The sequence below is a fragment of the Silurus aristotelis genome (genome assembly GCF_946808225.1).
Source record: "Silurus aristotelis genome assembly, chromosome: 6".
Taxonomy (NCBI): Eukaryota; Metazoa; Chordata; class Actinopteri; order Siluriformes; family Siluridae; genus Silurus; species Silurus aristotelis.
In genome coordinates, this window is record NC_139579.1 from 32,892,294 (window position 1) to 32,906,233 (window position 13,940).

Below are 13,940 nucleotides of genomic sequence, written 5' to 3' on the forward strand. Positions count from 1 at the left end.
TTAATTGTACTGTCAGCAACTGCAACCTGACAATTTCCTTGTAGGATCAATAAACTAATTTAAATCAGAATGAAAATCAGGGGTTTTATTGACAAGTATGTTTGCCCTTGTTTTGGTGACAGAAGCTTCCAGTTGCACATTTTCTTTTTTTTTTTTTAAGTAAAATAAAAAATAAAATAAATAAAAATGAATAAAAAGGTACTGGACATTTTTATAAAGAAAAATCAATAAAAAAAGTATTATTGCACAGATAAGTACAGATTTAGATTAGTAAAAAGTGTTATTGCACATTTTTTATTATTATTGAACAATGAGGAGAGCATTTTAGTGTTTCTGGGGTAAAACCTTTCTTGTTCTGAACCTTTTTTTCTCACTCTGGATGTGTACAGTTCTGATTCTGATCCTGATTCTGATGATGTAGCCCATATAAGGGTGTGGCCTGAAGTCTGATGGCAAAGATTGTACATTAGAAATGATTCAGATGCTAATTAACATTAGTTCATGTGTAGTTTGTAATTATAATATAGATTTATTGCACTATTGGGCCGTATTGGAACAGACCAGGTTGTATCTCAATCAGATCCAACATCTTTTACAACACTAAACCATAATCCTGAAAAAACACACACATAACACACACTTATGCAGCCTGAAACACACTGGATTGGTAATTTTGTGACTCCATTGTCTGATGTTTTGTGCAGCAGTGAATAGCTTCCCCCCTGAATGCACAGCATGTCTGATTTTGAACAGGAAATGGAGATCATCTTGGATTTGCATCATGCACACTGTTCAAACTGACTAACCACTGCAGATAATCTTTAAATTCTAGTAATCATAAAAAATTATTATTATTGCTATTGGCTTTCTTTGAGTTTGATAGGAATTACAGTATTATTAATTATACATCCAATCGTTTTATTTATTTATGTATTTATTTATTTTAGAAATCTTTTTTTTTTTCTTTTAACATCACAGTGGTATTGCTAATGATTGGTGATTAGTGATGTCACGTCTTTTGTCTATAAACAGGCAGGAAACGGAGTGGGTCAGAATGGTGTTCTTGGTGTCTTGACAGAGTATCGTGGTCTGTCATGGAGGTAAGGCACAAAAACACACACACACACACACACACACACACACACACACACACACACACACACACACCAAACACACTGAAAACTGTATTTATTTTGTGAAAAGATCAATAAAATATCAGTTCATTCTTTTTCTGTCTGTAGCATTGGAGGCAATGGGGATCTCTCATCTGTGACTACTTTACCGAGTATGTACATCATTTCTTTACCTCTTCTTCTAAAGCTGACTCAAACGAGCCCTGCATTGCTACACAAAACCCCTAACAGCATTTATAATGGTTCTAATGGGAATTGTATGGTTTGAATAGAAATTGTGATGGTGTAACCCTGTGGCCCTCAACTGGGACCTGTCATATTGGAAAGCAGATGCAAGTGTGACTGCAGTCATAAAGCTTACGGAGGGAGCAAAGTTAAAAGAAGAACCTGACGGGGGAGAAACATAGGGTTATAGGAATGAAGAACGATCTCTGCGAGGACATAAGAAAGCAGGACAATGTCTGCAAGGGGATAAGGAGGAACGACGATCTCCACGAGGATGGAAAGAAGAATCTTGGTGTAGCAAGGATCAGTTGGACAGGGAGATGGAATGGCAGAACAACATCCTTCCCTGGAGCTCCTTTTCATTAGGACTTCCTCCAGATCCATTAGTGAAGGATCTGGATGTTAACACCCAAGATGTTAAGGATGTTCTGGCTGTTAAGATTCTTTAAACACACAAGCAAATGTGATTAGTGTAGCAGGACTGAGTTGTGAGAGAGACCTGTGTCCACATAGTGCCTGAAAGACTATATAGTCGAATACTTTAATGAGCATGCACAGTTATTGCTACTGAAAATTTTTGGAAACCTTTAAAACACTACGGAACATCTGAAATTCTGCATAAACAAAGAGAGGCCTGGCACAGTGTCAGTGGGGGACTGGAAGGAGGATCCAAATGCAGTTTTAATAAGTAAAACCGGCTGGAAAAAAGCACAGACTGACAAAAACTAAACTAAACTAAACTAAACTAAAACAGATTTGTAGAGCAAAAACCGAAATAACAGTCCTAAATCCAAGAGCGGGCAAACAGAGCAAAGTCAGAACCAAATCAGAATCCAAAAAACAGTCCAAAGTCCAAACTGGTACCACAGAACCCAATAGATCTTGGGATGTCGGTGTTATTTGTATAGCGAAGTATCCAGTTGATCCCCCTGAATTCTGAAAACCCTCCATATTATTCTTGCTCCTTCCTCAACAGGATGCTTTTTTTAAACGTGTAAAGGACATGGCTGCAGGTCACTTACTGTATCACCTTATTATACAAAGCCATGATCTCATCCTGTTTACTTGAAATAATCAAGAAATAAAGGTGAGCGATTAGTTTTGCATGTGATTCGGAACATGGAGGTGCTGTGACTCATTAGAAACATAGTTCAGGGCCATAATCCTGACACTCGTTTCTATTAGTGCCGTGTTTTGTCTAGTGGACCAATAGAAGTACCAATAGAACATTGGCAGGTTTGCCATCAGTTCGTTAATTAGTAAAAACTAACATGCAACTATAATGAAGAAAAAAACTCCCTGAGATGCAGAAGGAAGGAACCTTGAGAGGAACCAGACTCAAGAGGGAACCTCATCCTCATCTGGGTTCCACCGAATGTCCATTTATTACAAATAAACGATGTTGAGGTGCAGTGATGGAGATCAGAGCAAACTTTAGTCCTGAGTCAGTGTAGCAGACTGTTGATATTAAATACTCCTGTTCTTACCCTGGAATTTCATGGATCTCCAGGCCGTAGATGTAAAACATCTCAAGCTGCACAGAGTCGCCTCCAATCAAAGAGAACACCATCCAGAGGCAGACCAGGATGAAGTGGGAGATCTGAGGACAGTGGTCACTGGAGAGAGAGAGAGAGAGAGAGAGAGAGAGAGAGAGAGAGAGAGAGAGAGAGAGAGAGAGAGAGAGAGAGAGAGAGAGAAGAGAGAGAAGAGGAAGAGAAGATGGTGACAGGAAGAGAAGGATATGGATTATTAAGTCTCCTTATTGTTGTATGAAAGTTGAGGACACTGTGCAGGTGGGACTCCAGCAAGACTCGCTATAGCAGCAGAACTAAAAGGGAGAACCAGAAGGAAATGAGGGTTCGCTGGGATAAGAGACGCCACCACACCACCACCAACAAACCTGAGTGAACGTGTGACAGTGAACTAGTTTTAATAGTTAACATCAGATACTGGGTGTGTATGAGTCCAAGCTCTAATCCGGAATGTTTTCCTGGTTGAGGGCCTTTGGGAAAAAGCTCCTCTTCATTCTTGTTGGCCTTTAGGGAGTGTAAATGTCTTCCTGACTGAACCAGAAAAAAACAGTCCATTGATGGAATGTCTGAGGTCCTTTATCATCTTCCTGGCCTTGGTCCAGCACTGCTTGCTGTAAATGGGCTTTAGGTCAGGGAGCTCAGTGTGGATGGTACACTTAGCTGGAAAGCTCACGTGTCCTGCTTGATGCTGTTCCCATAGCAGGCTGTAATGTTTTTCTTCAGGATGCTCTCAGCGGTGCAGGAGCCATTGTTTAGAAAACAAGTTATATAAATATAAAATACACTGCAAATCTATGCATATGAGACATACATAAGAATATGGGGTGGTATAAAGATCTGATTCATTTCATTTGAATATATTGTTGTCATGTAGTAACGAGTGCAGCAGATCAAATTGCAAGTTTATTGAAAACCTTCACAAATCCAAATTCAGCGATGAAGTCCACAAAAACAGAATGAGGTCAGGTGATATTTGTAAGTGGTGGTGGTTCGGTGGTTAAGACACTGGACTCTGGATCAGAATGTCATGCTGGACCCCTGAGCAGGGCCCTCAACCCCTAAACATCTCCGTTGGAAATTGCTCTATATGCCATTTTTTGTTTAAAGAAATACAAATTGATTATTATTTAGTTTTGGTCTGGTGGTATTTTAGATTTAATGCTTCACTGTAGTGAGTTTTCATTGTTATTATCCAGACATCCTGAGAAAGTTTAACCCTTCACTCACTGGCTTCTCCACCGGGACGGGTAAAGCCTCCACAGCCCAGGCGTTCCTCAACCAGGCTGTAGCTGGAGCTGAGAGCAAGTCGGTACCTCCACCCACCAAAAACAAATCAATCACCTGCTTTTACATCAGTCACATGATCATTTTGAACTTTTCAATTCAGTACACGTTATTTGAGATGGCAGTGTGCATTTTTGTTTTGCTTTGATCAAATTAATTTAGCAACAATTTATTCCTTTTTATCTTTAAGGACAGCACATGACACTTTTTTCATTATTTATAGTCAATTTTATGTACAACATCTGCGAAAAAGTTCCTGCTTTTACATACAATATACAGTATTTTATATCAGAATACTTTATTAATACCGTAGGAGATCAATTATAGAAGCTACACCAGTCTTTTTATCTCTTGGCTTCACTTTGTCCATTACAAAACCCTGACACTGGAGACTCCTTCCATAAATGTTTAACAGATAACTTCCTGTTTCAGAGACTTGCCCTCGCAGGCACGAGCCCTCATCGCAAGAATGAAAAGCGACTCGGTAAGACCACACCAATCACACACACCGTATCTGTCTGAATTTTATACTTTATTATTTAGTTCAGTTTTGTAATTATTAAATTATTTTTCTTGGTATATTCAGTTTGGTTTAAGCTTCTTTCATTATTGATTGAAAGATTGAATGAACCAATTTTTTTGTAAGCTTTTGTCAGTTTCATTGATGTTTGCTAGTGTGTTAATATCTTGTTGGCTCTTATTATGATTATGATAATGTCAAAGTATTTCATGTGCATTTTTTTATAGTTTATTATAGTTATAGTTATTAATGTATTCACTCTAACCGTTTTTGTTGCTCTCCTTCTGTTTTACAGCTATACCTTGTGCCTTCAGACATTCATGAATAATGTATTTGTCCCTATAAAGTGGCAGCATCCATAATCTCACTCTCTCTCTCTCTCTCTCTCTCTCTCTCTCTCTCTCTCTCTCTCTCTCTCTCTCTCTCTCTCTCTCTCTTGCTCTCTCTCTCTCTCGCTCGCTCGCTCGCTCTCTCGCTTTCTCCCTCATTCTCTGTCCAGCGAATTGATTTCCAAAACGACTGGAAGGTCATCACATTGTTAATCGGAGGGAATGATCTGTGTGAACAGTGCACAGACCCGGTACGCCTGACTTTCATTTATATGTAATTCTTTAAGCTCGGATTTTATTTGTTGTTAGATCATATACATCATGTTTTTATCTTCTTCTAGGACTTTTACTCTGCTGAGAACTTTGCCAAGAACATCGGTGTCGCTTTGGACATCTTACAGGAGGAGGTGAAACAGAGTATTTAAAAAAATAATAAAGATGCAGGGCTAAACAGATGTTTCCTTTTCAGAATAGTGATAGACAGTGAAGGGGGCGTGGCCTTTATATTTGTCAGTCCCAATAAAAGGGGTGTGGCCTTTATATCTGCCAGCCCCAATAAAGGAGGCGTGGCCTTTATATCTGTCAGTCCTTATAAAGGAGGCGTGGCCTTTATATCTGTCAGTCCCAATAAAGGAGGCATGGCCTTTATAACTGTCAGTCCCAATAAAGGAGGCGTGGCCTTTATATCTGTCAGTCCTTATAAAGGAGGCGTGGCCTTTATATCTGTCAGTCCCAATAAAGGAGGCATGGCCTTTATATCTGTCAGTCCCAATAAAGGAGGCGTGGCCTTTATATCTGTCAGTCCTTATAAAGGAGGCGTGGCCTTTATATCTGTCAGTCCCAATAAAGGAGGCATGGCCTTTATATCTGTCAGTCCCAATAAAGGAGGCATGGCCTTTATAACTGTCAGTCCCAATAAAGGAGGCGTGGCCTTTATATCTGTCAGTCCCAATAAAGGAGGCGTGGCCTTTATATCTGTCAGTCCTTATAAAGGAGGCGTGGCCTTTATATCTGTCAGTCCCAATAAAGGAGGCGTGGCCTTTATATCTGTCAGTCCTAATAAAGAGTGCGTGGCCTTTATAACTGTCAGTTCCAATAAAAAGGGTGTGGCCTTTATAACTGTCAGTCCCTATAAAGGAGGCGTGGCCTTTATATCTGTCAGTACCAATAAAGGGGTGTGGTCTTTGCATTTGTGAATTTCTGTGGAGCGACGTGGCGTACATATCTGTCAGTTTAAATAAATGAGGTGTGGCCTTTGTATCTCTTAGCTGCATTTGAGGAGTCATGGCCTTTATATTATCTGTGTGTGTGTGTGTGTGTGTGTGTGTGTGTGTGTGTGTGTGTGTGTGTGTGTGTGTGTGTTCTTATCTTGTCTTGCAGGTTCCCCGTGTTCTAGTGAATCTGGTAGAACTTTTTGACATAGTTTCACTGCGCCAGCTGCACCAGGACTCCAAACTCGGCTGCCCCACCTGGCTGGTCAGGTGAGTCACAGCACCTTCAGGTCATTACAGATTATTACACAACTTCCTAAACAATTCTTCATGAACATTGTGATCTTATTATTAAAATTATATTCTAATAAAAAAAACTTAAATAATAAAAAACTGAATATTAATGATGGAATAGGGAAGGTGGTAGTTTAGGGGTTACAATGTTGGACTTCTGATCAGATGGTCTTGAGTTTAAATCCCAGCTCCACTAAGCAGCCACTGTTGGCCCCTTGAGAAAGGCCCTTACACCTCACTTGCACAGATTTATAAATGAGATCATTGTAAGTCACTCTTGATAAGGGCATCTGCCAAATAATATAAATGTAAACAAATAAATTGGGATTTTTATTATTATTATTAATATTTATTATTAGTAGTATTATTGAAGATAATCATAATAATAATAAAACCAAAGAAAATAAGTATATTATATATTAATATAAATAATATATTTTATGTATAAATCATATTTTATTACATATTTTTTGTAGGATTATTTATTTAATTTGTTTTGTAAACTATAAAAATATGTAGGTGATTATGATGATTTTTTTACCTACTGAATTATATTGGTTACAATTTGGTTTTTAATTTGTAGCTTTACGTTTGTAATGTTGAATTGTTCGTTTGTGTATATGTGTGTGTGTGTGTGTGTGTGTGTGTGTGTGTGTGTGTGTGTGTGTGTGTGTGTGTGTGTGTGTGTGTGTGTGTGTGTTGAAGGAGTATATGTCCCTGTGTAGTAAACCCTGCAGAAGGATCATCAGAACTTCAGGCTTTGATAGAAATGAATAAAGCGTATCAGGTGTGTAGTCAGCAATGCATTTTATAATTAAAATGTGTGTAAATGTGTGTAAAAAAAGGATTCATTTTCACCCTAATATTCACCCTCATATTCACCTTCATATTCACCTTCATATTCACCCCCTTATATTCACCCTCATATTCACCTTCATATTCACCTTCATATTCACCCCCTTATATTCACCCTCATATTCACCTTCATGTTCACCTTCATATTCACCCCCTTATATTCACCCTCATATTCACCCCCATATTCACCCTCATATTCACCCTCATATTCACCCTCATATTCACTCCCATATTCACCCTCATATTCACCCTCATATTCACCTTCATATTCACCTTCATATTCACCCTCATATTCACCCTTATATTCACCTTCATATTCACCCTCATATTCACCTTCATATTCACCCTCATATTCACCTTCATATTCACCTTCATATTCACCCTTATATTCACCTTCATATTCACCTTCATATTCACCCTCATATTCACCTTCATATTCACCTTCATATTCACCTTTATATTCACCTTCATATTCACCCTCATATTCACCTTCATATTCACCCTCATATTCACCCTCATATTCACCTTCATATTCACCTCCATATTCACCCTCATATTCACCTTCATATTCACCTTCATATTCACCCTCATATTCACCTTCATATTCACCCTCATATTCACCTTCATATTCACCTTCATATTCACCCTCATATTCACCTTCATATTCACCTTCATATTCACCCTCATATTCACCTTCATATTCACCCTCATATTCACCTTCATATTCACCCTCATATTCACCTTCATATTCACCCTCATATTCACCCTCATATTCACTCCCATATTCACCCTCATATTCACCCTCATATTCACCTTCATATTCACCTTCATATTCACCCTCATATTCACCTTCATATTCACCTTCATATTCACCCTCATATTCACCTTCATATTCACCTTCATATTCACCCTCATATTCACCTTCATATTCACCTTTATATTCACCCTCATATTCACCTTCATATTCACCCTCATATTCACCTTCATATTCACCTTCATATTCACCTTTATATTCACCTTCATATTCACCCTCATATTCACCTTCATATTCACCCTCATATTCACCCTCATATTCACCTTCATATTCACCTTCATATTCACCCTCATATTCACCTTCATATTCACCTTCATATTCACCCTCATATTCACCTTCATATTCACCCTCATATTCACCCTCATATTCATCTTCATATTCACCTCCATATTCACCCTCATATTCACCTTCATATTCACCTTCATATTCACCCTCATATTCACCTTCATATTCACCCTCATATTCACCTTCATATTCACCTTCATATTCACCCTCATATTCACCTTCATATTCACCTTCATATTCACCCTCATATTCACCTTCATATTCACCCTCATATTCACCTTCATATTCACCCTCATATTCACCTTCATATTCACCCTCATATTCACCATCATATTCACTCCCATATTCACCCTCATATTCACCTTCATATTCACCTTCATATTCACCCTCATATTCACCTTTATATTCACCTTCATATTCACCCTCATATTCACCTTCATATTCACCTTCATATTCACCTTCATATTCACCTTCATATTCACCCTCATATTCACCTTCATATTCACCCTCATATTCACCTTCATATTCACCTTCATATTCACCTTTATATTCACCTTCATATTCACCTTTATATTCACCTTCATATTCACCCTCATATTCACCTTCATATTCACCCTCATATTCACCCTCATATTCACCTTCATATTCACCTTCATATTCACCCTCATATTCACCCTCATATTCACCTTCATATTCAACTTCATATTCACCCTCATATTCACCTTCATATTCACCCTCATATTCACCTTCATATTCACCCTCATATTCACCTTCATATTCACCCTCATATTCACCCTCATATTCATCCTCATATTCACCCTCATATTCATCCTCATATTCACCTCCATATTCACCCTCACATTCACCTTCATATTCACCCTCATATTCACCTTCATATTCACCCTCATATTCACCTTCAAATTCACACTCATATTCACCCTCATCTTCACCCTCATATTCACCTTCATATTCACCCTCATATTCACCTTCATATTCACCTTCATATTCACCTTTATATTCACCTTCATATTCACCTTCATATTCACCTTTATATTCACCTTCATATTCACCCTCATATTCACCTTCATATTCACCCTCATATTCACCCTCATATTCACCCTCATATTCACCTTCAAATTCACACTCAGATTCACCCTCATCTTCACCCTCATCTTCACCTTCATATTCACCCTCATATTCACCTTCATATTCACACTCATATTCACCCTCATCTTCAACCTCATATTCACTTTCATATTCACCCTCATCTTCACCCTCATATTCACCTTCATATTCACCCTCATATTCACCTTCACATTCACCTTCATATTCACCTTCATATTCACCTTCATATTCACCCTCATATTCACCTTCATATTCACCCTCATATTCACCTTCATATTCACACTCATATTCACCCTCATCTTCACCCTCATATTCACCTTCATATTCACCCTCATATTCACCTTCATATTCACCTTCATATTCACCCTCATATTCACCTTCATATTCACCTTCATATTCACCCTCATATTCACCTTCACATTCACCCTCATATTCACCTTCATATTCACCTTCATATTCACCCTCATATTTACCTTCATATTCACCTTCATAATTACCCCTTATATTCACCCTCATATTCACCCTCATATTCACCCTCATATTCACCTTCATATTCACCTTCATAATTACCCCTTATATTCACCTTCATATTCACCCTCATATTCACCTTCATATTCACCCTCATATTCACCCTCATATTCACCCTCATATTCACCTTCATATTCACCCTCATATTCACCTTCATATTCACCCTCATATTCACCTTCATATTCACCCCCATATTCACCCTCATATTCACCTTCATATTCACCCTCATATTCACCTTCATATTCACCCGCATATTCACCCTCATATTCACCCTCATATTCACCTTCATATTCACCCGAATATTCACCCTCATATTCACCTTCATATTCACCCTCATTTTCACCTTCATATTCACCCTCATATTCACCTTCATATTCACCTTCATATTCACCCTCATATTCAGCTTCATATTCACCCTCATATTCACCCTCATATTCCCCTTCATATTCACCTTCATATTCACCCTCATATTCACCTTCATATTCACATTCATATTCAACTTCATAGTCACCTTCATATTCACCTTCATATTCACCCTCATATTCACCCTCATATTCACCTTCATATTCACCCTCATATTCACCTTCATATTCACCTTCATATTCATCCTCATATTCACCCTCATATTCACCTTCATATTCACCTTCATATTCACCCTCATATTCACCTTCATATTCACCCGCATATTCACCCTCATATTCACCCTCATATTCACCTTCATATTCACCTTCATATTCACCTTCATATTCACCCTCATATTCACCTTCATATTCACCTTCATAGTCACCCTCATATTCACCTTCATATTCACCTTCATATTCACCCTCATATTCACCTTCATATTCACCCTCATATTCACCCTCGTATTCACATTCATATTCACCATCATAATCATCCTCATATTCACATTCATATTTACCCTCATATTCACCTTCATATTCACCCTCATATTCACCCTCATATTTACCCTCATATTCACATTTATATTCACCCTCATATTCACCTTCATATTCACCTTCATATTCACCTTCATATTCACCATCATATTCACCTTCATATTCACTCTCATTTTCACCTTCATATTCACCTTCATTTTCACCTTCATTTTCACCTTCATATTCACCTTCATATTCACCTTCATATTTACCCTCATATTCACCTTTATATTCACGATCATATTCACCTTCATATTCACCTTCATATTCACCCTCATATTCACCTTCATATTCACCCTCATATTCACCCTCATATTCACCCTCATATTCACCCTCATATTCACCTTCATATTTACCCTCATTTTCACCCGCATATTCACCCTCATATTCACCTTCATATTCACCCTCATATTCACCTTCATATTCACCCTCATATTCACCCTCATATTTACATTCATATTCACCCTCATATTCACCCTCATATTCACCCTCATATTCACCTTTATATTCACCCTCATATTCACCTTCATATTCACCCGCATATTCACCCTCATATTCACCCTCATATTCACCCTCATATTCACCTTCATATTCACCCTCATATTCACCTTCATATTCACCCTCATTTTCACCTTCATATTCACCCTCATATTCACCTTCATATTCACCCTCATTTTCACCTTCATATTCACCCTCATATTCACCCTCATATTCACCTTCATATTCACCTTCATATTCACCCTCATATTCACCCTCATATTCACCTTCATATTCACCCGAATATTCACCCTCATATTCACCTTCATATTCACCCTCATTTTCACCTTCATATTCACCCTCATATTCACCTTCATATTCACCTTCATATTCACCCTCATATTCAGCTTCATATTCACCCTCATATTCACCCTCATATTCCCCTTCATATTCACCTTCATATTCACCCTCATATTCACCTTCATATTCACATTCATATTCACCTTCATAGTCACCTTCATATTCACCTTCATATTCACCCTCATATTCACCCTCATATTCACCTTCATATTCACCCTCATATTCACCTTCATATTCACCTTCATATTCATCCTCATATTCACCCTCATATTCACCTTCATATTCACCTTCATATTCACCCTCATATTCACCTTCATATTCACCCGCATATTCACCCTCATATTCACCCTCATATTCACCTTCATATTCACCTTCATATTCACCTTCATATTCACCCTCATATTCACCTTCATATTCACCTTCATAGTCACCCTCATATTCACCTTCATATTCACCTTCATATTCACCCTCATATTCACCTTCATATTCACCCTCATATTCACCCTCGTATTCACATTCATATTCACCATCATAATCATCCTCATATTCACATTCATATTTACCCTCATATTCACCTTCATATTCACCCTCATATTCACCCTCATATTTACCCTCATATTCACATTTATATTCACCCTCATATTCACCTTCATATTCACCTTCATATTCACCTTCATATTCACCATCATATTCACCTTCATATTCACTCTCATTTTCACCTTCATATTCACCTTCATTTTCACCTTCATTTTCACCTTGATATTCACCTTCATATTCACCTTCATATTTACCCTCATATTCACCTTTATATTCACGATCATATTCACCTTCATATTCACCTTCATATTCACCCTCATATTCACCTTCATATTCACCCTCATATTCACCCTCATATTCACCTTCATATTTACATTCATATTCACCCTCATATTCACCGTCATATTCACCTTCATATTTACCCTCATTTTCACCCGCATATTCACCCTCATATTCACCTTCATATTCACCCTCATATTCACCTTCATATTCACCCTCATATTCACCCTCATATTTACATTCATATTCACCCTCATATTCACCCTCATATTCACCCTCATATTCACCCTCATATTCACCCTCATATTCACCTTTATATTCACCCTCATATTCACCTTCATATTCACCCGCATATTCACCCTCATATTCACCCTCATATTCACCCTCATATTCACCTTCATATTCACCCTCATATTCACCTTCATATTCACCCTCATTTTCACCTTCATATTCACCCTCATATTCACCTTCATATTCACCCTCATTTTCACCTTCATATTCACCCTCATATTCACCCTCATATTCACCTTCATATTCACCTTCATATTCACCTTCATATTCACCCGCATATTCACCCTCATATTCACCTTCATATTCACCCTCATATTCACCTTCATATTCACCCTCATATTCACCCTCATATTTACATTCATATTCACCCTCATATTCACCCTCATATTCACATTCATATTCACCTTCATATTCACCCTCATATTCACCTTCATATTCACCCGCATATTCACCCTCATATTCACCCTCATATTCACCCTCATATTCACCTTCATATTCACCCTCATATTCACCTTCATATTCACCCTCATATTCACCTTCATATTCACCCTCATATTCAGCTTCATATTCACCCTCATATTCACCCTCATATTCACCTTCATATTCACCTTCATATTCACCCTCATATTCACCTTCATATTCACATTCATATTCACCTTCATAGTCATCTTTATATTCACCTTCATATTCACCCTCATATTCACCCTCATATTCACCTTCATATTCACCCTCATATTCACCTTCATATTCACCTTCATATTCACCCTCATATTCACCCTCATATTCACCTTCATATTCACCTTCATATTCACCCTCATATTCACCTTCATATTCACCCGCATATTCACCCTCATATTCACCCTCATATTCACCTTCATATTCACCTTCATATTCACCTTCATAGTCACCCTCATATTCACCTTCAT

The 13,940-nt window shown here is 37.9% G+C and overlaps 1 protein-coding gene across 2 annotated transcripts in view; it reads left to right on the forward strand.

The window, feature by feature from the left end:
* The window catches only part of plb1 (phospholipase B1), a 49,439-nt gene that overhangs the window by 13,092 nt on the left and 22,407 nt on the right, over window positions 1–13,940 (forward strand). For both annotated transcript variants that reach the window (XM_083544573.1, XM_083544574.1), the window contains exons 17-24: window positions 1,033–1,100; window positions 1,242–1,285; window positions 4,087–4,195; window positions 4,607–4,658; window positions 5,194–5,274; window positions 5,365–5,430; window positions 6,404–6,504; window positions 7,234–7,315. In XM_083544573.1, the coding sequence (XP_083400699.1) occupies window positions 1,033–1,100; window positions 1,242–1,285; window positions 4,087–4,195; window positions 4,607–4,658; window positions 5,194–5,274; window positions 5,365–5,430; window positions 6,404–6,504; window positions 7,234–7,315 (603 nt within the window). The remainder of the gene's footprint in view (window positions 1–1,032; window positions 1,101–1,241; window positions 1,286–4,086; window positions 4,196–4,606; window positions 4,659–5,193; window positions 5,275–5,364; window positions 5,431–6,403; window positions 6,505–7,233; window positions 7,316–13,940) is intronic.